This window comes from Cariama cristata, unplaced genomic scaffold, assembly GCF_000690535.1.
Source record: "Cariama cristata isolate BGI_N322 unplaced genomic scaffold, ASM69053v1 scaffold8178, whole genome shotgun sequence".
In the NCBI taxonomy this organism is placed as follows: Eukaryota; Metazoa; Chordata; class Aves; order Cariamiformes; family Cariamidae; genus Cariama; species Cariama cristata.
The window spans coordinates 9,535-37,490 of NW_009629404.1; the positions used below are offsets into that span (position 1 = coordinate 9,535).

Here is a 27,956-nt window from a genome sequence, read left to right on the forward strand (position 1 = left end):
CTCCCCTCCCACCAACAGCAGCAGCTCTGCGGCCGAGGCCGTTAGCTGAAGGCGGGGCATGCATGACTTCATGCTTGGGATGATGACTGCTCTAATTTTTTTAATATTTTTTTTTCCCCCGTGTGTCTCACCCACTCCCTCCCCACACCATCCCAGTGAACAGCTGAGGGCACCAAATTGCTTTTACAGGGGAGCTGAACAAAGGTTAGAAGTGGGGTGAGAAAGTGGAGGGGTGGATTTCCTCCTCCCTCCTTTATCATCCACATTTTGGAGGAGGTGTAAGCAGGGAAGGGAATCTGAAATGGGAGTAGTGGGATGACGTGGGGCAATGGAGATTTTTCAGGTCTTCCCAGTGCCCCTGAGTGTCGATGGCAAAATGTCACAAGGAGCAATGTTTTCTGTGAAGGCTGAACAAAGAAGTTAAGCAGCTTCTAGGAAGCAGCAGCCACCCCATGGCTGCTCTATCCCTCCTCTCCCATGGTGATAAGGTCCTGCCACACTTCCCCACCTGCCCAGATTACTACTACAGAGAAGTATTGTGTGAACCTGTGTGTTCACCATGAAGTGGAGCAAATGCATCAAGGAATGCAATAAACTGTTTTTTCTCCCCTGCTGGTAATATGAGAGCCAGGGCTGGTGGATGAGAGGAGTCCCTGCAAACCAGCTTCTTCCTATCCACCCTCTCCCCTACTTCTGCGCAAAAGCAGCCAGTGGGAGCTGCTGCCAGATCTCTTCCATCTTGTCACAGAATCATAGAATCACAGAATGGTTTGAGTTGGAAGGGATCTTTAAGGGCCATCTAGTCCAACCCCCCCTGCAATGAGCAGGGACATCTTCAACTAGATCTGGTTGCTCAAAGCCCCATCCAACCTGACCTTGAATGTTTCCAGGGGTGGGGCATCTGCCACCTCTCTGGGCAACCTGTTCCAGTTTTTCACCACCCTCATTGTAAAAAATCTCTTCCTTATATCTAGTCTAAATCTACCCTTTTTTACTTTAAAAACATAACCCCTTGTCCTGTTGCTGCAGGCCCTATTAAAAAGTCTGTCCTCATCTTTCTTATAAGGCCCCTTTATGTATTGAAAGGCCACAGTGAAGTGTCCCCAGACCCTTCTCTTCTCCAGGCTAAACAACTCCAGCTCTCTCAGCCTGTCCTCATTGTCCTCAGAAGATAAAAGAATTTTAGAGCTAAGCAGCAAGGAGAAGAAGGAAGCAATCGCCCTAAGAAAGGAGAGACAAGGAGCAAAAAGATCCCAGGAGGCTCTACTCCTTCCTTTCCCTTCTTGAAATGAGGGTTGGCCTCCTTTTCCTTCCTTCTCCTCCCATGCAACGCTAAGCCTAGAAAAGAGCATATTTGTGCACATCTGTGTGCTGCAGCCTGGACTGATGAGTGGATGGGCAGGAGATGCATTTTATAGAAGAAGAGATGTGATGACACAGAATTAATTAGAATTTCCAGGCTTTGTCAGGAGGTCAGTTAGACAAAGAACAGTGGGTTTTCAGCTGGGATGTGCCTGAAGGAAGGAACTTTGAGGGAAGGTGTTTCTCCAAAGGTTGGTGACCTTTGTGCTGCTGCAGCCGTGGGAGGTTGTTGCAACTGACCTGCTTGGGAGGAAAGCTCTCCCATCCATCACTCAGCGCTGGCTGCAACCCAGAAACCTTCAACTGTGGAGAGTTTCCAAGTCTTGTGGCTATTTCAGAAGCACAAAGCGACCAGCTGTACTAGGTGTTCCCTCTGTGGGTGGTAGGGGGGGAAGGAAACCCACTGACTCCTCTGGAAGTGAGAGCAGGAACAGGCCATAGGAATACAGGTCAGAGAAGGACAGAAGGGAGAGTGACCAAGGCTCTTACAGGGAGGAGCTGGCGGAGAGGGCAGGCACAGAATATGGAGGGCTTGGGGACAGGACTCAGTCAGAAGAGAAGGCAGATATATCTGGCTCTAGAGAATCCTACTGGTGGATGGAGAAAAGCCATTACAGCTCCCTGGGCAGTTGGACACATTGAGAGCTCTCTGTGGGAGACATCTGGGTGGCAAGTGAGGACGTAGGGAGCTGGAGCTGGTGGAGTCCTACAGACTCTTTGGGGAGCTTTCGGTTGGGCAGGCAGCCTGTGGCAGGCAAGCAGGAAACTAAGCCATTTCTGGGCATTGTTGAAACTGCATTTGGAATCAGCTTCTCCGCAGTTGAACATATTGAGAGCTCTCTGTGGGAGACATCTGAGTGGCAAGTGAGGATGTAGGGAGCTGGAGCTGGTGGAGTCTGTAGGGATTTGGGGAGCTCTTGGTTGGGCAGGCAGCCTATGGCAGGCAAGCAGGAAACTAAGCCATTTCTGGGAATTGTTGAAACTGCATTTGGAATCAGATTCTCCAAAGGAACATTTCCATTTTGACCAGATCTTTTCTCTAAAGGTTTCCAATAACCCTTATGTGCCTGGGGAGAAGCAGGGTGGGAAGAACAGAGAGCGAACACCTGGGGTGGGAAGGATGGGGACTGAGGGGAAAAAGCTGAGGAGAACTGAAGAATATGTTGAGTCTTACCTGGGATGGAGTAACAGCCATGTGAGCATACTGGGGCTAGGGATGGGATTCAGGCTAAAGGAGACTGGATGGAAAACTGGCCAGTGGCACAGTAGGACCTGGTGGCAGGGACACACAAGGACTACTGACCTGCTGAATGCCAGTGTGTGATTTTGTCCTTGTAGTCTGCTATATGGAGTGGTGGGACTGGCAGTGTGGAAGGGACTGGGGAAGAAGACAAATTAAAACTGGTCAGGGAGGAGGGACTGTTGTTGAGACCCCATGTCCAGGTGAGCCCCATGTCAAAGACACCGTAGTTCTGTATGGCCAACAATGAACTGTGGAAGTCCTGGCAAGAAGTGCATCTCCAACACACTTCTGGGCAAATTACTTTTGGAAGATAATTGCCTGCTACTGCTATGGGTAGTCAGTTGTTGTCCAAGTCAGAGGTCTGTGCTGTGAATCTATAAACATCCCTCCTCCGCCAATGCCTCTGTAGAGGGATGATGGGGATCTATAAAAAGGCTTTTAGGGTTTTTCTTTCCATCATGTTTAAATCACTAAAAATGGGATATTACATTCAAATAACACATTGTAATCATTCTGAGAACAACTGGCACCCACCACATTAAAACCTCTCGGTTGTGTGTGCTGCAGGAAAGGGAAGGAAACTGCAGGAAACAGCCCCGTAACCCCTGAGCACACACTGATCTATTGCTGCGTTGATGTCCTCTTGTGCCACCAAGAGGTGCTCTTGACATGAGTTTCCTTCTGCATGTGCAACAGGGCTGAGGGAAGGCAAGCATCCATCAGGGGTTTCTTGTTCCCCTTGCTGAGTTTGAGGAAGATGCTAATGGGAAAGAATTGCTCAGTGAGACAGTTTTACTCTGAGAGACTTCCAGGGCCCCAGACTGGGACACCTCCAAGTGACCCATCTGCTCTGGCACCCGTGTGGGATGATGGGCAAGGGAGGAAATGCATGATACCATTTTTCCCCCCACAAGGATCCAAAGCAATGAGAACCGCTCCATCTCTCCCCCTCTTTCTGTGGGGTTCTGCTCCCTCAAGGAGAATGGGAAAAGGGTGAGGGGGCTCATTCAGAAATGTCGTTTGCACATCACAGCCCTGCACAGGAGGGCAGGAGCTGAGCAGGAGGCTTGTCCTTCAGCGCAGACAGAGTAGTAAGGGGAAGCCTTTCCTGGGGGAACACAAGGCTTGTGTCTTTGTGCACATGGGACATGGACACGGCAGGTATTCTCATTACCCTGGGCCCTGACAGGTTTTATTTTACATGAGCTGTCCTTCAGGCAATCCCGAGTGGCCATGAGATCTTTCCTGTGTGTGTTGGGTCCCCACCAGGGAAGAAAGCAATTTGCTTCAGCCTAGCTGGGCTGCAAGCTCTCCCCACTTGCTATATTCCCCTTTTGCGTCTTCCCACTTCCCCATTCACACAGCTCCGTACCATCTGCCTCCTGCTTTTAGTTCTTGCTTTGCTGCTTCTCTTCTCCAGAACTCCCACCCCTCCCTGTTGCTGCCCCCCTCTCCCCCCACCGCTGTGGTTTCTCGCTGACTGCCACGCTTGTTTGAAAAGCCTGCCCTGAATTCAAAGATCAGATCATGACCAAAGTGGGGCCGTGCACCTCAGGCCGTGATGTTCTGCAGTCCCTATTAGAGAGGTTGTGGAGTTGCTTCATACAGACTCTGTTTTCCAACACGGCCATACCAAGGGCTTCTCTAGCCTAAATTTACCCTGTCAAGCAAAAGCTTAGAAAAAAAATGAAGTTTCCAACCCAGCCTCACTGAACACCAACTACCTACACTCACAACGTAACTCATAAGCAACTCAACTTGCAAATGGTTTTTATTGAGGCTTGGAGCTGTCTTACCCACGGCCTTTTCTGGAGCCCAGCTCTACTGCAATCAGGGACAGGTAGTCCATTCCCGATACACTGTGTCATGGAGGCTCCTCTATCTTCAGAGTGTGACTGCTCTCAGCCTTTCCAGTTTGGGGCAAAATAGCACGTCCACTGCCATCCTCCTGTCTGGAACACTGAAAGAGGTTCACCTCTTCTACCTCTTCTCCACTATGTACCTGGGTAAGCAGAAGACCATGGCACAGACCTTTGGGCATCTAGTTCTTGGTGGTGGCCGATTCGTGCTTGCGCTTCCCTCAGTTGAGAAGTTGTTTGCAGACTAAATCATACTGGTTTTTTATGGCTTGGCTTTATCTGGTTCTCTGTACTTCTGCAAATCCGCAGTGATTCTGGTATGGGTTTCCATTCTTACAGACATTTTGTTCTCAGCCAGTGACAACCCCCATCTCTCTAATACCATTCTGTTACTTAATGGTGATAAATACAGATCAATATATGACCACTCATCCTTTCCCATGAGGTGCTCAGGTGGTTCAACGACATTTTTCAGCTGCCTGTTGTAAAGGGGAGGTAACAGGGACTGGAGGTTAAACATGTAAATTCTAACTTGAGTGTCAACTGCTTGAACTTGACTCCCCTGCCTGTTAGCACTTTTATACGTTATCACTTGGCAATGTGGGCTTGCATCCCAGAAAACCAACCGTGTCCTGGGCTGCATCCAAAGCAGCGTGACCAGCAGGTCGAGGGAGGGGATTCTGCCCCTTTACTCCGCTCTGGTGAGACCCCCCCTGCAGTACTGCCTTCATCTCTGGGGTCCTCAGCACAAGAAGGACATGGACCTGTTGGAGCGAGTCCAGAGGAGCCCACAAAGATGGTCCGAGGGCTGGAGCACCTCTCCCATGGCTGAGAGAGTTGGGGTTGTTCAGCCTGGAGATGAGAAGGCTCCGGGCAGACCTTGTAGCAGCCTTCCAGTACCTAAAAGGGGCCTGCAAGAAAGCTGAGGAGAGACTTTTTACAAGGGTGTGTAGTGATAGGACAAGGGGCAATGGCTTTAAACTGGAAGAGGGAAGATTTAGATTAGATATCAGGAAGAAATTCCTCACGGTGAGGGTGATGAGGCAGTGGAACAGGTTGCCCAGAGAAGCTGCGGATGCCCTGTCCCTGGAAGTGTTCAAGGCCAGGCTGGATGGGGCTTTGAGCAACCTGGTCTGGTGGAAGGTGTCCCTGCCTATGGCAGTGGGGTTGGAAGGAGATGAGCTTTAAGGTCCCTTCTGACCAAGCCACTCTATGAGTCTATGATCAGATGTTAGATATACTGTGTTTCATAAAACCAGATCTAATTGAGTGTCCTTTTCTGGTAAGCTATGGTATCTTCTAGGAAGGCTGCATCAGGGAATTGAAAAGAGCTGTTTAGAGTACTAAGGAAATCTATAGCTACTCTGTTTTACAAGACTAGTATTTCCCGAACTACCAAAGTAAAATCTTCTGCTTGACTTCTACCGGTTTTTTTCAAAGGCATAAATCTTCAATCTTGCTGCGCTTCTGAGTCCAACAAAAAATCCCCTTGGCTCTTCATGCAAGTTTATCAGACTCTAAGTGATCATCCTGTAATCTTTATAAGAGGGTTTTTTTTTTTCCCTGTGGCCTTTTATAATCACCATCTTTCTACCTTTAAAATAGACTCCAGTTCCTTGAATTAGTAAAAGCAGTTGAGAATAGGCTATTCCAGGTACTCGGCACCAGTAGCTTTACTTATTGCCTGCACACTTGCATCCTGAGCTACTGCTCTGGCTGTCACACTCTGTTGCTCTTCACACTGGACAAGGTTTATTTTATTCCAATTGTTATATGAAAAATCCTGTTATTATCTTTGCTCTAGTGCTGTTTTACCTTGCATCAAAACACTGTCTGTGCAGCTCATAATCCCCACAATACTGTGTAAGAAGTGCTATGCTCTCTCCTGACATACTGCAATCCCTAAGCCCAACCTGAACGGCAGCCTAAACCTCCTGAAGGGGCTATTGAATTTGTACAAACCTGTACTTTGTCTCTCTGTGGATGATTGTGGGAATACACTTGACGTGTTCAACACAGAGAAATATATGGCACTTTGTCACTGTCTTTATCCCCTTGAAAGCAGTAGGAAATATTTATATTTTCTTTTTTATTTACACAATTATTTTCAGCTTATACCAAGTAGTAGAAAAATGCACCCACGCTGTTGGTTTGATATTTTCCTTTGTGACCATCAGAACAACAGCTATTTCCAGCTCCAATTTAAGTCTCTGTGTATAGTCAGGGAGCATCCTGGAAGAAAAAATGATTTGTGGCACAGGAGGCACAGGGAGCAGCCTGGAGTATTGATCTGCAGCAGTCTGACTAATCTGCCCACGCCTGATGAGGGGAGAACTGCTGGACCACCCTGGATACCCCCATTGCACAACACTCCCACCTCTTGCCTGCACAGCCCCAGCCTGAGATAACCGCAGCTGGGAAGGATGTGCAGTGGCAGAAGTAATTACTGGATCTATCCCCAGTCCTGTATCAGAAGCGCTGATTTCCAGGGATCTGCTTCTCCTGCCCCTGTTCCCAACAGCTCTGGAGGCATAGGAGAAGCATTGCTTTACCTGTGGGGTGATGGACGTGAAGGGGAGTGATAGGAGGGGACAAAAAAGGCCAAATCCCACCCTAATCCAACCCAAGACATATCTGACCTGTCCCAGTCCCCTTCACTTACTGTGAAGTTATGCAGGTCCCTCAACACTCCCTTGTTCTCTTGTTCCCTTGTTGATACCTCTTCTTGCACAGCTAAGAGAACTTTCTTTGCACCTCTGAGCCAGGTACGTCTCAGAGCAAGGAGTGGCCGTTCCCAGCTCTACTCTTTGCCTTGTTGAAACAATCTCTGTCACCTGGAAAGTGTTCTTTGGTTCTTCCTCCAGTCTCCCACTTTTCCAAGGATTGCATCCCTTGATGAGATATGCCTCTGATCTCATCTGGGCTGCTCTTTTCCCAGATGTTGCTGCAGTCATCATAGTGGGGTTTTTTTTAATGTATAGGCCACAGGTTGCTTTAGAAGGAGGAAGATGCCAGAATCAGTGCCCAGTCTAAGAGCCACTCCCCTGGATGTGGGTATCTTTCAGCATAAGTTGATTTTTGCTGCATGTCAAATTCTCCTTGCTTAGTCTGTATCTGACCTAGGCTGTATCTGCACTGGCCTTGTTGACAAAACCAGTGGGAGAACCCATGTACTCTGAGCCGCTGGCTATGGGATAGCTCTGACCACACTGTATAACATTTAAATCTCATCTTCCCTAGGATCCATTTGATGTTTCTGTGCCCCTGGGGCATAATTAATTTTAATGTATTTTTTCTTGCTTGCTTGCCTTTTCTTGCTTACTTTCTTGCTTTTTCTTGCTTGCTTTTGTCCTTGCTAGGTTTCCTGCTTTCTTCCTCTCCTTTCTTTCTCTCCTTTCTTCCTCTCTTTTTTCCTCTCCTTTTTTCCTCTCCTTCCTTCCTTCCTTCCCTCCTCTTGTTCTCCCTCCTTCTCTCTGTCTTTGCTTTTTCCTTTGGTTCCTCCCTGCTTTTTTCACTTGAAATAATGAGAGGGTTGTGTTGTAGCCCTTTCATGGTATTTTCATGCCATGACCACAGAACATGTTTTACTTACCTTAAGGGCATTTCCAGATGCATTGCTGGCTGGGGTAGCGTTTATCCACCTGAGTTCACTACAGATCTGTATTGTCTTTCTGGGATGCTCAAGCAAACCAACCTCTTATCTGGGTTTAGGTTTCCTCAAGAGAGGAACTGGTTGTTTTGCTCCAGAGTAAGCCTGGAACCAAACTAGTTTGTGCACTGTGTGAATGAGTGGGGGACTGAGGACCTGGAGAGGGAGATGTACTTACCCTGCACTTTGGAAAGAATGGAGGATGCTCTAGGCTTAGTTTAGGTTTACGGTCCTATCTCACTTCTTGCATACCCTCATGAGAAAACATCTCACAGGTGTTTCATTTTTACATGAAATAGACTTATGGAGTTTTTTAACAGTGCGTTTCACATTCAGACTCATCTGGCTGAAATAACTGAAAGCATTTAAAGTGCATCAAGGCCAACCACTGTTAAAAACAAGGCTATTGCAACCAGGAGAGTGCAAGTAGTGGAGGTGATCATTGAACTGGATTAGTAGGGAAGGTCTCAAAACAGGGCAGTCAAGGATTCCAACAAACAGGCAGGAAAATCTGTGAGAAGAAGGAAGCATCAAGGAGTTAAGAGACGAAGCAAGTATGGATTAGGGACACAGGTACAGGTTTTACATTGCTTTCTGTTGGAGTGGCTGAGGGTACTTCTGCAGTGCACAGAGGCATCCGTTTTGGTGTTTGCAGGGTGCTTGTGGTTTGACCTGCATACCGACAGATGTATAAGAACAGCCCATATCAATCTGCCGATACATGCCACCTTCCTTTAAGGCAGGCAAGATCAGGTCTTTCAAGGAAGTGCTTTAGGCTGGTGTGTCTGCTTGATGTCTGTCAGGTGCTGAAACAATTTTTTTGTGGAAAACAATGATGGAAGGACTGGAGGTGATACACTGGACCCAGCCCCAGTGCAGGAACTGGGACACACTGTGGGCCAGTGAATTCTCCTCTGATGTGGCTCAGAATCTCAAGACAGAAATTGAGTTTACAAGGGATGGACTCTTGGCAATTTATGACCCGAAGGCAGGCCTCCGATAAATTTTAAGCACAGGTGTTGGGTGTAACAAAGGTCAGGGCAGACACAGGTGTAATAGTTTGAAATCAGTTTGCATTAATAAAACTCACTTTCTTCTCCTTCCTTTTATCCCTCCCAAATAAGCCCCTAGTTTCTTCTTTGCAAATGTTGACTCTGACCACGGAAAGTGAGTGCTAAATGTTTGCCACTGACTATTCCTAAAGATCACAGCTTATTTGTGACCCTGCCTACAGCTGCCTCTGTGGATTCATTCTGGGTTTCTGCCACGCCTTGACATATTTAAGGTTAGGGTATCTCCTGCTCTTCACTGGAGGTTCATTGTAGTTCTTGTCCTCTCCAATAACAGCACTGAACCTATAGCATAACCACAGGTTAGTGCAAATGCAAGAGACTGAGAGGAAGGGAGGGCAATCTGTGTCTTTTTTTGTGAGGTTGAATGGCCTTAGAGCAATGGACCTTAGCTAGAGGGTTCAGGAAGGTCCTAACTTTCACATCAAGCCTTTTAAAGGCAGTTATTCTTTCCAGAGGATCTCAGACCAGACTCAGTTAATGGGAAAGTAGGAAGGTTTCTAGATTCCTTTCCTAGTGAGCCAAGGACCTTCAGCCTCACAAGAGCCTATTCTAAATAGGTAGCAAGTGTACATAGATGCTAGCTCCAACTGCATAACAAGTCAGAGGGTCATTTCTTATTTTTCTACCCATGCAGTGCTCTTGCAAAATCTACCTTGCTGTCTCGTGAAAAGATGTTAGGTAGAAGTCTGGATCTGTTTTCCTGTCCTGCTCAAGGTGTGCTGTGAGTACAACAGGTCGGGGAAGCTAAGGATGCAGAGTGCTTCAGAGGTAAGTGTTTGTGCATGGAGAGGAGCAGCTTCAGTCCCTCTACAGCTTCAGTCCTGCTAGAGGAGGTGAGCGCCCTGTTTGGGCATCACACTTGGTTTGAATTTTGCCTTGACCTATTTATTCAATCACCAGTTCTTCTGGGTCTGACATGATGCTCTCCTGCATGGTTCTGTTTTCTCACATTGCCTACATCAGAGATCTACCACATAAATCACATAGCAACCAAATACAACTCAAAGGGAAGTATACAGTCTTCTGGGGCTGTGTGGAGGGGATGGAGGAAAAAGAGCACCTCTCTGCCTTGCAGGTGAACAGAGAAGCACAAGTGCCTTTAAAACTGTCCTGCTAGTGCCAGCTGTCCCACCAGCGGGAATATTGCTAAACCTGAGAGAGGACTTCATTTCTCTGCAGTTCACTCCATCCTTACTTACAAGGCTTCCCAAGAAAAACAGTTTGTAAGTGGAAAAAAACAGAGCAAGACTTAGAGCACAAGTCACTTAGCAGGCAGTGAAGGAGAAGAAAAAGACTCTCTTCTCCCCTCCATCAACCATCCTCCAATTTTGGAGTGTTCATCCTCCCGCCACCTGCTGCAGAATTAACACAGGAATAATATTTCCTTCAAAATGAAACCACTTCCCAAATCAGATGGGTTTTCTGAATCAAGAACTTCCTTTTTTCCCTCCCCTCTCCTCAGAGTATCTCAGACAAAAGCCCAAAGTACTGTCAGCCTCTCACTGCTCATTTCAGTCCCTTCAAACAGAGATGCGTGCTCAGAGATTCCCCAGAAAGCTGCTGGGATGGAAGCACTTTTGTGGATTTGCATTTCAGAAGTAGCCAGGGAGCCTCTGTTAGTTCATAGCAGTATGCACATGGAGTTGCCTTCACTGATGCAAACTCATGAGATGTGGTCAGAGGGATGAAGAGAGGAAGGGAGGAGTCACAGGGCAACCCGCCCCCAAACACTGTCTTGGTCGCTGGCTCCAAAGTTGTTTCAGTTCTGTAAAGCATCTGAACAAGCCAGAAGGCAAGGAGGAACAACACTTTTGTTGAAAATATATTGCGCTCTTCAGGATGGACTTTTGTCCTGCTGGTAAGCCTTGACCGTCTTTTGCCTTGTTTTCTATGAGGGCTGTGCTCTCAGTTTGACAGGGCAGAGCACACCATGAAATGCTGGCAGCCAGTGTGGATGCTGAGGATGGTAGCTGGAGGAATGAGATGGTGGAAGATCCCTGGTGTTGCAGTTGATTGCTTGTCAGCCTTCAGCATTAGGCATGGTTTTCTTTTTACTTGCTCTCCCGTAAGCAAGCTCCTTTCACATCGGGAGAAATTTTCCCACTGATTTGATTGTGCTGAGAGTGTCTACTGCTGTGATCCCTTGTGCTGGTGATCCTGAGCTGAGCTGAGCTGGGAACTGACTCGGGGGTATCAAGGGTATATGTGACACTTGGGATGAGCACCTATAAGGTTTGGCTTCTCTTCATGCAACTCTATCATGGCTTGCAAGCTCCTCAACCTGCAGCTCCAAGGAGCTGGTTTGCCTTTGTGGAGCCTCTTACGCAGCTGGGTATCCCAGTGCAACACGCTTGCAAGTCTCTTGGTACTGGGCCCTCTCTTGCTTATGTCCATGTTAAAGGTAAATGACTGCATTAGGGTTCTACAAACTCCAAGTGCCCTGCAGGTGGGCCTGCCTGGTCCTGAAATAATCTCAAAAGGCAGATGTGGGTGGGGGGAGATGAGCCACGTCTGAGGAACTGAGAGAGATCTCGGGTTTTATTTTCTACTTTGGCAGGTGGTGGATAAAGTGGTTGGGATTCAGCAGGGAAAGGCATACTGCCAGGATGAACATCTCTAGCCTCTGGCTGAGGGAGCTCTGAGTGTGTGTCTGCGAAGAGGCAGCAGATAGGGAGAGTGGGATGGGAATGGGTTGAACAAAGGCCAGAAAGAAAAGAGATCATCTCACAATGGCCCTGCTGTGTCTGTCTCTGTCCTCACAGGCTTTTGCGTATAGGATGTAGAGCACAGAGTGCAGGGGAAAAAGCAGTACCCAATTTCCACAACTGTTCTGCACTTTTTAGCTCCTAGGTGGGTAGCCAAGGAAAGGGCACGCTAAAACTGCACACCAGCCTTGCTTGTCAGGGATATTGGTGGGACCTATGGGATCTGAGCTCTTGCCAGCATCTGGCTATGTATGTTTTTGAAGGTAGGTCTTTTCAGATCACCCAGCCCTCACCACCTGAAAGCAACTGTGGACAAAGCTTCTGCACGACAAGCTGGGCAGGAGGAGGGGGGGTACCTCATGTTTTGCTACTTATTTTGGGGTGTGCTTTCCACTGTGGCTCTCAGAACTGATGGTCTGACACAGTCATTCCCTCAAGTTATGTGTTACTGTGTTAATTATGTCTTAAAAGTTACACACTGCAATAGCGCGATGAGATCCTGCTCAGGCACAATGCAGGTTTGCTGAGCTCTGGCTAGAGGCAGAGCCTGGAGACAGGCAATGCCTGAAGAGATGTGCTGGTTCTGACTGATGTCTTTGCTCAGTCCCAGCCTGGCACCACTGTGGAGCGGCTGCAGGAGGGAGACAGATTGGGCTGGAGGGAATTAAGGAGCTGCAGGTCTTCCTGGTACCAGCCTGGTACCTGGCTGGGGAGGTGGTGGTCTGTGCTGGAGATGACACAGCAGCCATATCAAAAAAGAAAAGGAATTTCAGGTGACATTCTTCCACCAGACAGCCTCATCCAGGCAGAAGGTGCCCATCAGGCTGCTCTGCTTGTCTGTTGCCATGGGTGGAGGTGCCCAAACCCTTTAGCAGCCACACTCAGAGCCCTACATTGCCTTGCAAAGGGGCCAGCCAAACCTCTGCTGTTACACTATGGGTGGGCAGCACGTGGATGGTCTGTAACCATGGTACAGATGCAGTCATTCTTCATAACCTTCCCCTACTGTTTCTGCAGTCCATCCTTCCAGCTCTCCTGGGCAGTCACTTCCCACTTACCTCTGTGCTCCAGAAGCTGTCTTCCTATTCATATACTTTTGCTTGGGACTGAAAGCCTCACTTCACACCTGGGTGGCTCTGCACAGCCCTTTGCAAGGGGAAATGAGACCAGCAAACACAGTATTCTTTGCTGGCCACATGAGTACCCAGACTTTTGGGTAACTCTGATCTGCCCTCCAGATGGGGAGGCTGAGGGTGTAAGTCACCACAACCGGAATTAGAGTCTGTGTTCTGTTTTGAGTGACAGCACTAGAAGTACAAACCTGGGCAATTAATGAAGAACTGGCAGGTCTTTCTATCTGGGTCTGCCCTGAGAGTGAGGAAACAACCTCAAGAGCAGGTCTAAACTTCACAGATGTGATGCTGATGTGCTTTCCTTTCAACATTCACTCTCTGAAAATAAATTCCAAGCAGCAACTTCATGTCCTCTCTGGAGCGGATGCTAGCCATTTTTTTATGTCTTATGCCAGAACTGGAAGACTTCAGATTGGTTTGGCTGACAGCATCCTCCTGAAACCTGTGGGTGTTGTCGTGGGGTGCTCTTCATCGCGGTGAAATTTCCCCCTGTGCAGAGAACCCTGACCAGGGCTATGCTTCATCTGTGTCCTGACCTAGCCCTAGAGGGAAGCGGAACTTGGTGGTACTGAGGATTTTGACGAGGCTGAAGCTGTTCCTCAGTCCCTCGGTTCAGGGATGAATTCCCTCTGCCACTGCAAGCATCTGGAGCGAGCCAGGCAACGCTTCACTTGGATTGTCCTTCTCCTGCCAGCTCGGCTTGTTCTCAACATGGAGAGGGAAGGAAAGGCAAAGAAGCCTGCTGTCATTATTTCATCTGCTGCTTGCCCAGCTGCCTCTGCTGCCTTCACTGCCTTTCTGTGGACAGTTCCCCAAACAAGCTTTTTGTGTTCACTTCCCCTAATTGTAGACCCCAACGCGTGCATTAACGTTGATGAACGGCCTCAAACCAGCCTTGAGCAGAGCATTAGGACTTCTGTTAGGGAAGCGGAGTAATGTGCAGGCACCGACCTCAGAATTATTTTCCAAGGTAATCAGGGACTTAAGCTGTTTAGGAAACTTAGGAAACCTTACAAGGACCCTCTCTGCAGTTCAATCTAAATTGCTCTGAAAGTTGATCCATCCATTTCTTTCCTTACTATGTCACTCTTATTTTTATCCCTCGATTCCCTCCCCTTCTCCATGACTCATTTGCTTTTTCTCCCTTGCCCTCCCCCCACACACAGTCCTTCCCACACTTTTCTCAGTCTGACAAACTGGACAGGCTAATCACTTGGGAGTTGGGGTTTTCAGATGCTCAGGAGAAAGAGGGACTGAGTTATTTACAGCCTTGGTAGAGGTCATGTGGGTGAGGTGGTGTCCTCTGGGAGCCTCACATCTCTTTGAGATGCTTTAGGCTGCTTCAGTAGACACAGAACAACTGAAGCAAAGCAACCAGCCACACCACAGACTTTGCTGATGGGGTAGGGGAAAGGGAAGTTCCTCAGGTATGTCCTGCTACGGTGCTTTTGTGGAAAGAAATACAGGATAAAGGGTCTTAGTGGTAATTTGTCAAGGAATCACCCCAGTGATTCTACAATTACATGCCCCCATAGGGGTGAGAGAGATAAAGCTGGGGAGACTGAGATTCTGACCTCATCTCCTGCAGACACCAGAACAGCGGGAGACATAAAATAAGTTGAAAGACCCAGGCACTGCTCAGGGGCACAGGGCTGACATTCGAGGGGAAGTCAGCAACCTGCCTAACAAGCAGCAAAGCCACTGCATGGGGGTTTTTGTTGTTGTTTCTTTTTCTTTGGTTTTTTGTTTGTTTGTTTGTTTGCTTGCTTGCTTGCTTGCTTGCTGGTTTGTTTGTTTTCCCCTCACATACAGATTTGGCTGCTGTGAGCTGCTGGATGCCACAGGTTTTCCTCCCGTCTTGACCAGTTCCAGCAATCCCTCAGCTTCTTTCAGCTCTTCATGAGGGCTGCTTGCAGAGCTGGGAGGGGACGTGGGTCCTTCCCAGCCCTGGCTTCATGCTGGTTCCTTGCCTAGTGCTTTCATCCCAGAGGCTCAGCAGCCTCTCCCCCGGGAATGCAGTCCTTGAAAACAGCAGGAGGAATGACGGGAGAGAGGCTGCAGCCTGAGAAAAGTAATAGGACAGACTTAGTACATGGAAACCCAAGCAGCGGGAGGATGGGGTGAAGATTAGGATCAAGGAAGGCAGGTGTCTCTAAGCTGTTGTGACCATGACAGGAAAGAAGCATGTGGACTCTGAGATGACCGCCCTTGTCCTCTTTTCCTTCTGTCTGTCTTGACTGGTTCCTTCCCCTTTTTTCCCCAGTCATATTTATAGCAGTTGTTTTGCATGTGAGATCCACACTAAGAGAATTTCCAAGGCAGCTGCTGCCACTTCCCCTTTTTCCAGGAAGATGGGAGGCCCAGGGGATTTTGGCTTATGAAACCGTGGAGCAGGGTATCCAGTGATCTGACCTGACTTCCTTTTGCAAGCTTGGCCTTCCAGTGTTTAGGTGCAGCACGGACCCTGTCTACAGGTTCTGCAGTGACCTCCCAGGAGCTCCGTGCTCTCAGCCTTGGGTCAGACCCTGTTTTTTTCCTGGGGCTCACCATCTGCTTTGCCTCTCTAGGGCTGCACCCTTCTCCTTCTCCTTGCTGAAGAGGCTGTGCTTCACCTGGATTATATTTAGCAGCAGTGCTGTCACCCCAATTCTTCTAGATCTTTTATGAATCATTTTGTGGTCGCCTTGGCTCTGATGGTATCTGTTTAACTTCCTGCACATTACAAGGAAGCCTGATCGTATTTCTGCATTGCCTGTCGTCCACAGAACAAAAAAAAACTCCCCCGCCCCGACAATTCTTCTTCAGCAAGGCTTTCATCCCCCCAGATCCGGCCCTCAGACTTGAAAAACCTTGATTCTGTCTCTTAGGCCATTTCTGACTCTAGCTGTGGTGGATTAACCCATGAAGCCAATGGCTCTTCATGGGAGGTTTGGATGTAGATGAAGTATTTAGGTCACAGCTTTTCAGTACGTAAAGATGACTAACATAAAAACCACTGAAGAGCATTTGGTAAGACCTCTTCATTGTGCTCGCAGCGAGCAAAACCAGTTGAGTAGGTGGAGTGGGTCACTGCAGGGTTAGATCAGAGAGCTACCAGCACATCAGCTGTCTGCGAGGAGGGGTAGATGGGTCTGTGCTGCTTGCTCTGGACCAAGAACCATTTACAGGGCACAGCTGAGGTGCAGTGGCTCCAACAGGAGGGAACATAGATGCTGAAACACAGAAATCAGAGTTGCTGTGGCATGACTCTAGGAGAAGACAGGTACCGAGAGGTTAAGGCAGCTTTTCCTGTGACCTGTTGGCCCCAGTACTATTTTCACAGGCATCTTTGTTCTTCCAGAGTCAACTGACTTGAGTGAGGCTGAAGAGGCTGAAATAGAGACAATCAGGCAGCACAGACAGGAGCTTTTGGAGGACATTAAGGTAAGGATCATCCTGTTCCTCCTGTCTGCCTAGCCTTCTCAAAACTGTCTTCACCAAGGAGGGTCTTCACATAACAGTCCAGGCCATGCAGAAGAGCTCCTGCATGGGAGACATTTGCTCTGGAATGATCCGACTTGAATTCTGAACTTCAGGCTGGCCTGGCATGTTTGCCACCAGTGTACATCCAACCTGTGGTACTCCCTGCTGCAGGAATCATCAGCTGCCCTGATGGGATATTTGAGAAAGGCTGGTCAGCTCATTAGCAATGATGAGCTGGGATTGCATATTTAGGATTAAGGAAATGAGTATGACTTTACTGAGTCATACTGGCAGGGATCTGGCTCAGCATTTACGATTATTTTTAATTACTGATTACCTGCTAATGACATATCAGTCCTAGTTACCTGCTGCCTCCCCATGTGCTTATCAAACTTCTGTTTGGTTTGTGAACCACTAACAAGTCCTCCACGAAGGATCCTGTCTCTTTAGAGAGGTGTGATGGCAGGACCTTCCACACAAGTTTCTGTGGTTGAATTTGTTTTTATTCTTTTCTTTTATCAGACTCAAACATTTCTCCACTGACTCCTAAAAATGTCTGAAAGTGACAGATTCAAAATTGGTCAGTAATATCACATTGCAGTCACGCATGGTGCCATACATTTTCTATTCTGTTCTGCCTCCACCACTATGGAATATGGTCTCCCATTTGAGAGATTGCACTGAATCATTGAACTTGCACTGATTTTCTCACAACATGAAGACGTCCAGATGCCTGGGGAATAGGTACAATATTTCCTTGTGTAAAGGATTAAGCCAAACTATCTATTACTTCTCAGGCTTCCAGATTTACCATCTCTGCTGCAAATCACGATGGTGTCTTGCCCCTTCTTGCAAAACAGTCTATGAATGTATGTGCATGTGGTTTGCTTGTGTGCATTTCTTATCTCTTAAATTTTCAGAACAGGCAATGGGCACTGTAGGAGGCAGGATACTTGAATAGGAATACTACATTTTTTACCTGCTATGGACAGAGAAAAACTGCTAGACTACACAGACTCATCCTCTAAATCCCAAAGCCATTAACCAATGGGGTACGCATTGTCCAATGGAGCGGGATGAATTTAGGTGGAAGAGCACCTAGAACTATAGACACTTTTCCAGGTGGATTTCTTCAGAAAGTGTCTAGCGATACCCTTTAACACAAAGACTTGGCGGGATGTCTGGTGGGGGCAGAGGGAGGAGGGGAGAGGATGGGTCTAGACTTGCCAGTTACACTGCCAAAAGACAGCAGTGAATAAAATAACAAAACTGATAATCATTTGAAATTCAGGAGCTAAGATCACGGCTTTGGTACATTTGTGCAATACCTAAAGCTCAGCAAGGAACACTCCCAGCTCTGGAGACCGATGAAGCACAACGGAATGAAGGCCAGAGCAAAACTGAAATCCAGAAGCTCTTTTAAATGATGACGTATTGGAGAACTTAGTTTCTCTATCTGGGTACCTACTGTGGCCACATCCTCACTCCTTGTTAGAGGCAAGATCTGTCGTAAAACAGATCCTTCTTCCCCTGCCTATTCCGGTTTGCATGGGGAAGAATTTGGGTGATTCCTGGAAGAGAGCTGTGATGCACTCTGGCTCTGAGGACGGCCATAACTGCAGGATGGAAGCAAGGAGATATAGACATCTTCATTTCCTTGGTAATGCAGAATATCCAGCCAAGAAAACTGAATTCTACAATTGATTTTTAAAAATTTGGCAGTGATTACTCTTTTACTCCTCCTTTTTTTCTTTCTCCACCTAAAGACAAGTATCTATTCAACGGTATTTGAATGATAGGTACGTTAAAAACTCCATGTTTCACGATGTGGCCACTTCAAGTTCATATTGACCTCACAGTTACTGGTTCCACTTCCCCTTTCCTGGATGTGTAGCAGGGCTATGCAAAGTAAAAGCTAGAAGGAAATGGGCACAATGGAAGGGGTCTCACATCTGACATTGTTTGAGGAACTGAAATCAACCCTGGGGTGAGTTCTCTGACAATTTCCACACTGGCTAAGTTTGATTTTCCAGCCTTGATTGACAACAGACATGAGAACATCCTTCTGCCCCTCTCTCCCACTGTTTTCATCTGGAATCCAGCAGGGTCACCCCAGAGCAGTGCCCATTTGATAGACATCTTTGGCTGGTTGTGACCATCTGACCTGTCCTTTTCCCATGATTGAGGGAAGAAGGAAGACATGCTCTGTATGTGTCTGCTGTTTTTCCCTCCATCGCCTTCATCCTCCTGATATACTTTTGCAGAAGCTGAAGGAAGAGATTGCTGAAGTGTTTGCAGAGATTGAGTGCTTCCAAAATGCAGAGGAGAGGCAAGAGGCAGACAATAATCCTGGGGAGCAGACCAGGCAAGTGGGACGAGTATTCCTTTGTTTACAGTATCTTGGTGTTGAGAAAACAAAAACACCAATGGGATTTGAATCACAACAAGAACGGGGAAATGAGGCCAGGAATACCCTTCTCTCCTCTGAGATTTCTCTTTATTCCTGGATAGTCAGACATCTGTTCTTGAGATATCTAAGTTACGTTGTGAGTGAATTGAAACATGGCCCTTTATTCTAAGTTTGACTTTCCTTCTTCTTTGTGTTTGCAGCAAACTATCACAGAGGAATAAACTTCTGTCCCTGGGCCGGAAGAAATTCAACATGGACCCTGCAAAGGTAGGATTTGCTCATTCCACCCATGAGGAGAAAGCTGGGAGGAAGAGCTTCTGTTGGCTACTGGTCCACTTGCAGCCACCAGTGTCAAAGTAACTATGGCATGGGACTGTGGGGCTGGTTTCCCTTGTAAGGCCCTAGTTAGCAGTGGCTTCCATCCTGTCCCTGAATAAGGTCTTCTGATACGATCAAGTTGTGTTGCCTCCCCCGTCATGTGCCTATGGCCATCACATCAGATGCAACGCAAAACTAAGCGAAAAAAAGGGAGGATGGTTTCACACTGCCAGTATGTCAAGAGAACCAAATCTCCTTCAGCCCAGCTCTTCTTGCCTGTGAGAGGCTAAGAATTTGCCATAGTGTGATGAAGGAGGATGAAGTAAAAAGAAAGTGAGAAGTTTTGAGAGTGTGTTGGGTTCTTTGGCTCATTCAGAACAGAAGAGGACAAGCTGCCTCTGTCACTTTTGGAAGTAGTTTTGATTTTGGTAGTAATGGTTGGACTGTGGAGTGAATCCAGGTTTTCCACTTTCTGGGACTCTGACCAGTGGGGTGCAGACTCCATAGCCTTCAGCTCTCTGCAGAAAGCTCTAAAATAATCATAATTAAGTAGAGAAGATGTGAGAAAGACAGTTTCCTCTTCCTTCCTCCTCACTGGTGGACAATTTTTTTGAGCTCTGTAAGGAAAACCACAAGCTGCGATTGAACGATTGCTCATCATCAGCTAACCACCACAGCTAGCATCTTGCGTGGCTGCTGGCCTGACTGACAACTTTTTGTGCCTCCTCTTCTGCCCTACTGAGACCCTCAAGAAGATACCTTCCCCAGTGTCCACACCACAGCTGGAGTGCTTGCCAGTCCCGTGGACACCCCTCTGCCGGTGGGAGCTATCTCAGAGCAGTGATACCAGTACCTATAGCCTGCATGAGAGCAGGTTTCATTTTGTTTTTCTGTCCCACCTTGGTTTAAGGCCCCAGAGGCATCTCACTTTCTGGCACCGTGCCATGCTGTGCAGAAATACCTGAACTAGTTCTGACTCCAAACCAATTTAGCTTTATTAGTTCAATGCTGATCAACCTGGTCAAAATGTTATACTATGTGGCTGTATTATGCAGATCTCTGTTTTTTGCTACATGCCGTAGGCTGAGAGGTGCTGCAATGCAAGGAACTTTCTTTGCCTCTCCTTGCTAAAGTTACAATTCATCCATGCAATGATGATGCTTTAAATGAGTTTCTCTCTCCAAGACCTCAGGGCAAGTTCCTGAGGCTAGAGGAGGTAAGCGTTAGGAATCTGGCTGAACAAAACCTTTTGGGAGAAATATTTTCTTCTGGAAAATGGAGCCACATCATCACCACAATCCTTTGCAAAATTAAATTGATCTTACTGAAATTCCATCTGGGGAAAAAGAAAGAAAAATAGCATGGAAAAATCTCAGAAACATTTCAATTTCTTCTTTTGAAACTGCCTTTTCTTTGGGGCATTGTAGAAATAGTTTCTTATATATTACAAGGCAAAGTGAATTGATTCTGTTGAAGTAGAACATTTTGATGGATCTAAAACAATTTTCATTCCTTTATTGTATTTTGTGAGGAGAATTGCAATGTGGTCTGGAGAGTTGCAGTGGTTTTAGATATTGTTAAGAATCTGAACAAAACCTCAGCTTTCTGTGACTTTGAAAATCATTAAATTCCCTCTAAAATGGGATATTGGCTCTTTGCACAGCCCAACTCAGACCATCTATATTCCTTTAAAAACATATTCCATCCTTACTGGCTGGAGAGGATGGAGAGACTTTTCTGTTCTATGGCATAGAAGAAAATTTAGGAACAAATAATTTTAAGTTGTCTCAAGCCCATATTTTTGTCTAAGTACAATTTTTTATTATGTCTTCTTTTAAGCAAACTTTTTTTTTCTTTAATTTAGTTAGGAAAAATGACATTTAGTAACAGAACACTAAGGTATTTTGATTGAAAATGTTAACATTAACTATTTTGGCTTTGCCTTTTTGGACTTTAAATGTTTTGTTAAAAGGTTGCCCTTTTTAGTTTGCTTGAGTTTCCATCCCAGCAAAACATTTATCCAAATCTAGGAGTGAAATGGAAGTGGGACTGACCCACCATGGTGGATGAAGAGGGATGGACTAAGGGTGGGAACACGGCTGTGGTCTCCCATAAAGGGGCTGGGAGGCAACATCATCGAAGACAAGGAAGGCTGACATCAGGGTGTTGGGGTCCTACTTTCTCATCAGCCCACAGAGCTGTCTTACCTCACTGTCTTGCTTCTCCTCCCGCAGGGGATCCAGTACCTGATTGAGCACCAGGTCTTGTCCTCAGACCTGCAGGAGATCGCCAAATTCCTCCACAAGGGTGAAGGCCTGAACAAGACAGCCATTGGGGATTACCTGGGTGGGAGGTGAGTGATCCCACCAGGATGAGGAGACCCTTGGGAAGCCCTGTCCTGCCTGGCCCCTCCCAACTACCATTTTAGATGGCCCCTGGCAGATGTCAGTCAGGTGCCAAGACTGGACATACCTCTAAGTGCAGTGATGGGTGGGCAGTACACCCCGGGGAGGGGGATTTGGAGCGTGGCTAAGGCTAGCCATATGGGCTACCTTTCCTCCTGCCCATAATGGGGCCAGTCTTCCCAGACAAAAATGTGCATCTTGGCTTCTTGTTGGTCAGAGGGGAAATGGAGGCTGGGATGGAGCCAGGTGCATGTTGTCATACCAAGGGATGTCCAAACCAAGCAGGGCCAAAGCTCTCTTCTGATATTTTCCCTCTATCCTCTCCCAGGGACCCCACAAACATCCAGATCCTCCAGGCCTTTGTGGCATGTCACCAGTTTGCCAACCTCAACCTGGTGCAGGCACTGAGGTGAGTGAGCGTGCAGGACACAGGGGATGGAGCAGGAGCCTGCTCAGCCACTGGGTCTTATCACCCAGGAAGGCTGTGAAGCCCTGCTGGGATGAAATGAGGCTTCCCAAGGTCCTGCTGCCTGTGTTGGCTCCAAGACTGTTGCTCTGTGAGGTATTAACACCTTTTCCTGGGAGAACTCTTTCATGGCCCCTGGACTGGACTGGCCATGTGCAGAGAAGATGGGAAAAGCAAAGTGAGCCACTGTGGTTTTGATGGCTAGGTGGATGGGGCAAGTTATTTTTGCACCAGGAAACATGTCTGTCCACAGTACCTGTGACAAAGTGACTCTGTCTTAGGACATCTTGTTTTCTTATAGGTCAGCCTCCTGGCAGGACTCCTTCTCTTGAGGTCTCTGCTGCCTTGCAGGACACTCATTAGGGAAGAGGAGCCATGGCTTCCAGGATGCTTTAGTTCTGCTTCCTGCTTTTAGGGTGTTTGAGGCCAATGAGCCCAGGCAATTTCTAGAGATTCCAGATCTCCTGCTTCATGCACTGTTGTGTCTCCCGAGTGAGATGGGATGGCTGCTTTTATTTTCATGGTGTCCCATGGGTTGAGGGAAGGGATCAATGTCCCTTGCACCCCATCTGACTAACTCTTTGGCATACTGCTCCTGACAGACAGTTCCTATGGAGCTTCCGGCTGCCTGGGGAAGCGCAGAAGATTGACCGGATGATGGAGGCCTTTGCCAACTGGTACTGCAAGTGTAACCCAGGAGTATTCCAGTCCACAGGTAGTTATGGGCAGAAGAAGGCCTGTAAAGCTGAGCTCCACTGTTTGCTAGAGGAGCCTTCTTTTTCCATTCACAAAGCACAGAGAGCGTCACTTGGAAGTGTGAATGTTTCCCCTTAACCTGAAGGAGTCAGCCCAGTTCCTGTGAAGCTTTTCGACAGGGTGAGGGTCTTCAGTCCTCCTTTTGCTACTGTGCTCCAGTCCATCCCCATGGGTAATAGACTTGAGAAGTGCTCCCAGCCCCACACAAGGCATACCTCATCGCAGCAAGGATAGTGCTGACAAACATGGGTCTGTAGAAACTCTCCTGCTGGCAGAGCTGTTATCAGACCAGATCTACCCAACTTGCCCCATTACCCTGAGGGGATGGAATCACCTCCATCATAGGAGACGAATTCTGTCCCTCTTTCTCCTAGCAGAGGGGACATCTCCCTTTTACTCCTACAGCTGAGAGGATGATGTTGTTCTCCTGACTGGAAACCAAGCCACCTGTTAGGGTGTGGATTGATCTGCCCTCTAAGACAAGTGCCACCCATCCTGGTTTTCTTTCTCATTGCCAGATACCTGTTATATACTCTCCTTCTCTATCATCATGCTTAACACCAGCCTGCACAACCCCAATGTGAAAGACAAACCCCCCTTTGAAAGGTTTGTATCCATCAACAGAGGCATTGACAATGGAGGAGACCTGCCAGAAGAGCTCTTAAAGGTAAGAAGACCTCCCATTTTCTCATCGGTCCCTCTTTTCTCTCTTTGGACCCCAAATAAGACTGTCCACAGGTCTCAGTGTAATACAAGTCTACTGACCTACTGTACAAGGGGAAGGGCTGCATGAGGAAAGAGGGCAATATGTACAAAAGTAAAGCTGGAAAATGTGGAAACTGCTTTGGAGAGGGGCTGCACACATGTTTGTGGCTGAAGATATGGAGCAAGAGAGACGAGGCTGGAGACATTCAGGGAATAGCATTATCAGTTTAAGAGAGTTTGTGCTTTAAAAAGTGTGTCCATGTGAAAGAGGAACAGATATTGTAACTGTGTGAGAGAGGAAGACATGAGCTGCAGGTGTCTGTGCTGTGTACGTATGAGGCTGTGTGAATGGGGCACCCACCTCTGTGGGAGGTAGGTGGGCACCTGGCTCTTTTGGCCAGCTTTGAAAGTCCTAGCCCCAAGGGGACTGTCTGGTTTTTGTGTGTCTCTGTGTGTGTGAGACAATGTCACTGTGGCCCAGATTCTGGATCCCTTTCCCTTGTTCGTACCTAAATGTCTCAGCTGACTCCAGTGTTCACATCAGTCAGGACATCGGTGCCTGACCTCTCTTATACCAGGATATGTCTTTGATTGAGTGTAACTGACAAGCCCCAAATGAGTATCAGGGTTTCTTCCAGCATCTCTTCCAGCATCTGTAAAGCTCTCAGTAGGTCCGTGGTGTCTCTGATTCCAGAAGACAAAGATGCAGAGTTGGGGAGACAGAGTCATGGGATGCATCCATTAGCAAAGCTGGTGCTACCATTTTCCCAAGGGCTCAGCAGGCATGGGACCTGCCCTACGAGGCAAAGTAGAGGCGGGCAGCCTGCCTGCATCTGTCTAGCTTTACCCAAACAACCTGGGGAGAACAACTTGTGTCTTGTTTCAAAGAGTCTGCCTCCATCCCACACCTGGGTTTACTGAGCAGCATCCCCTCAGGGTAAAGGCTTTAGTTTTTTCTCCAGCATGTCATATCTTTCAGGCAATTTGAGGGAAGTTGCAGGAGCCTGTAGTTTCTTTTTTTTTTTCTTGGCTTGGGGTTTGTGTAATAAATGATGGCAAATCCAATGACATGAGCAATGTTTTTGTATCCCTTGAAAGCTAGCAGCCTGCCTCCCTGTCACTCTGTGTTATGAATGTCACCCTTTGTGTCCCTTAGTGCACAAGCCTTGATTTTATGAAATATGCCTCCTTGTGGTCATGTAGATGTGTGTGTTGGTCTCTATGTACAAGTTCTCAGCAGAATGTTTGGCATCACCAGCCCAGAGCCTAAATGGGGCTGCAGTCTCTGCCGTGTTGTGTCCCCACAGTCCCTTAGTACTACCCACAGTGGCACTGGTATGACATGCTGGGTTTGGTCACTGCTGCCTCTCTTGATATGGGTGCACACTTTTGTGTCTGTGACTTTCCAAACTAAGTCTCTTTTTTTTGACACAGAAAAGAGCTGCTGATCCCCCTTGAGACCCCGTGAGCTGTAGACTGAGGGCTGTTCAACCCCCAGTGCTCCCTGCCCGCTCCCCTCCCCATTCACCCGCCTGCCCCTGTGGAAACAGAGTGATGAACCAGATGGACCTAGGAGAGTTGTGTAGAAGCTTTGTCAGAAATCTGTCTTTCTTTCTCTTCCCCCCACCAATTGTCTGGGGCAGAATCTGTTTGAGAGCATAAAGAACGAGCCATTCTCCATACCAGAGGATGACGGGAACGACCTCACACATACTTTCTTCAACCCTAATCATGAGGGATGGCTCCTGAAACTAGGTAAGGGGGAGGATTCCCCTAGCTCCTCTGAATTCCTCGCCTGCCTGCCTCCCACCACAAATGTCCCCCAGGAACCCACCAGCATCTCTGCTGTCCTTCCCTCCCATCTGCTGCGGTGGGGTGAGGCTGACACCTGCTGTTGAAACCAGCCGCCTGCTCTCTCCTCCCAGCTCCTGCAGGCTCCTTCTGCTCAAAAAAAAGGGACTCATAAAGATATCCCTCACCCTTCCCCATTCCCAGCCCCATCAGAGTAAAATCGGCTCCTTGTGTGTGCGTGTCCACCATACGGCATCACATCAGTGATGAGCACCACGGTTGCCTCCTTGGGGCTGATCTACAGGGAGAGCTGTGAGGGTATGCCTGTGGGGGGCGGGGGGGAGGACAGCAAAATGTGTGACTAATGGGGTTTGAACCTCACTGCCTTTAGGAGGACGTGTGAAAACCTGGAAACGCCGTTGGTTCATTCTGACCGATAACTGCCTGTACTACTTTGAATATACCACGGTAAAGGCTTAACTCCCGGTTGGGAAACTGTGTCCTGGATGGTTATGAGCCTCTGAGGGGCCAGGGAGGGGCAGAGGGTAGGGGTAATTCTTCCCTTTTACCCTATTCTCCCAGACTGAACTCAGACCTCCCTTTCCTACGCTGTTTCCTCGCCTCTGGTCTTGAGGAGGAGAGAGACTGGTCACTGCAGCTATTGCTGTGATCTCCTCTTAACTAAGCTCCCCATTGTGTAATGGAGGAGGTCTCCCCAGGCATACATTACCCTTGTCACCTCCATAAAGACACACATCTGGGAAATCAGAGAGGCTCTAAATAGTGACATAGATGTGGGGAGCATGTTGGGTGTTAATTCATGTTTCCTTACCTTCAGGACAAAGAGCCTCTGGGCATTATCCCCCTGGAGAACCTATCAGTCCGGAAGGTGGATGATCCCAAAAAGCCAGTAAGTCTCCATCGCGTGGTACTCTGCCAACGCAGGCTCTCAGGTGGTCAGAGGAAAGACTCTTACCATGCTTTTCATAGGAAAGGTACCATTCCAAACTGCCTTGTGCCCCCTTCTAAACATGATGGTATCTAAACATGATTGTATTTTAGCAGGGAAGATCTGGTGTGAATGGAGAGCTGTCCTTTGGCTGGCTGTATTGTATGTTTTCACATGTGTGTGTTTGTGTAGGGGGGCAGAAATGAGTGCACACAGCTGACTCCCTATTCATTTTGTACCAGGAGATGTGGGCTCAATTTCCCTCCCCAGGACTCTCCATGATGAGTTACAGCACATGTAGACCAGACAGGGCTGTGGTGTTAGGAAACTTGCCCAGGAAGTGACATTCTTTGTGCATCTTTTGTGGATACCCACTCTTTGATGTGTCACGATTCTGGGAAAAGTGCCTTCTACCTGTGTGGTGGCAGGCGGAAGAGAGGATGTTGCATTGACTTAAACGAGAGAGACATCTTCATGAGCAGAGCAGAGTGACAGGTTCCAGAAGGTGTTTTCTGATAACTGTTGATGCTCTGTCTCTCCATAAAGCCTGTTCTAGTGTCCAGTCTTTAACAGGAGGGGTATATTTACCTAAAAGGGGTGGCCAGGAGATCTAACTCGTAAGGGGATTCTTGAGGTGGGGAAGGAAAGGCTCTGTTGCCTTTCAGAGACAGAATGCTCTCCTCCCTTTGGAAGCTCTCTGAGCCTGTCACCCATGGTTGAAGGCAGCATAATCTCCTTGGTCCACCCTGTCCTCTCCTACTGCTCCATTTTATTCTCTTTCTGACAGAACTGCTTTGAGCTCTTCAATCCCAACTGCAAAGGGCAGAAGATCAAAGCCTGCAAAACAGATGGGGATGGGAAGGTGGTTGAAGGCAAGCATCAGTCCTACAAGATCTCAGCAGCCACACCAGCAGAACGTGATGAGTGGATTGAGGCGATACGGTGAGGAGACCAGAACTGGAGGCCTGAGTTTGCCTTTGTTGAGCCTCAGGGGCAAATGGTCACACAGTTTATTTGGCTACCAGAACTTGAAAAAGGGGGTGGAAAGAAGTGTTTGCAGTCTAGCAGCTGTGGTACCTCTTGACTTCAAAGAGTTTCAAGGTCCCTTCTGGAGAATCTCTAGCCACAGCTAAATTCTCTGCTGTGGGTCTGCAGGTCTCCACTCCTACATTTTGGTGAGTGGTGTCTGTGCAAGTTCAGTTGGGTTGCCTGTGCTGCTCTCCAGCATTAAATGTCTTACTTTTGCCCCCATTTCCTCTTATTTCCAGGACCAGCATCACCCAGGATCCTTTCTATGATCTGGTCTCTGCCCGCAAGAAAAAGATTGCCAGCAAGAACTGAGCCCTGACCTGGTCGCTGGCAGCAGGAAGATGTAGTTGTTGGACAGCTTCCCTCCCATGCTGGGCTCTTCCAGTGAAGAAATTTGGGAGCATTGGTTCCCTCTGCCTCCCACTTGGCAGGAAGATGACTGGCAGGACAACTTGCCAGATTTGCTTCTTCCCTTTCCAAACTGAAGGCAGAGGCGCAGGGTGCAATCCACTAAGGACTGTCATAACCGTGGGCATGGCGTTTCCCATGTCGGAATGTAAAGGCTTAACAGCAACTGGCCTTTGGGTTCTCCTGTATAGCCCCAAGCAGGTAGGACAGGATCTGAGAGGAGATGAGAACGT

At 47.9% G+C, this 27,956-nt stretch overlaps 1 protein-coding gene across 2 annotated transcripts; it reads left to right on the plus strand.

Moving 5' to 3' along the window:
- Positions 1–10,956: 10,956 nt before the first annotated feature.
- CYTH4 (cytohesin 4) lies at positions 10,957–27,923 on the plus strand. 2 transcript variants are annotated; one of them, XM_009705154.1, is made up of 13 exons: positions 10,957–11,044; positions 16,365–16,447; positions 18,751–18,851; positions 19,097–19,163; positions 21,449–21,567; positions 21,948–22,028; positions 22,688–22,800; positions 23,360–23,508; positions 25,190–25,301; positions 25,729–25,805; positions 26,176–26,247; positions 27,074–27,228; positions 27,555–27,923. In XM_009705154.1, exons 1-13 carry the CDS (start codon positions 11,026–11,028, stop codon positions 27,625–27,627), a joined length of 1,221 nt encoding a protein of 406 aa, XP_009703456.1. In that variant the 5' UTR covers positions 10,957–11,025; the 3' UTR covers positions 27,628–27,923. The 2 variants fall into 2 exon arrangements, with proteins under 2 accessions (XP_009703456.1, XP_009703457.1); XM_009705155.1 differs by lacking the exon at positions 10,957–11,044 and adding an exon at positions 12,251–12,254 and having other exon boundaries at positions 16,371–16,447; positions 18,751–18,815.
- Positions 27,924–27,956: the final 33 nt, after the last annotated feature.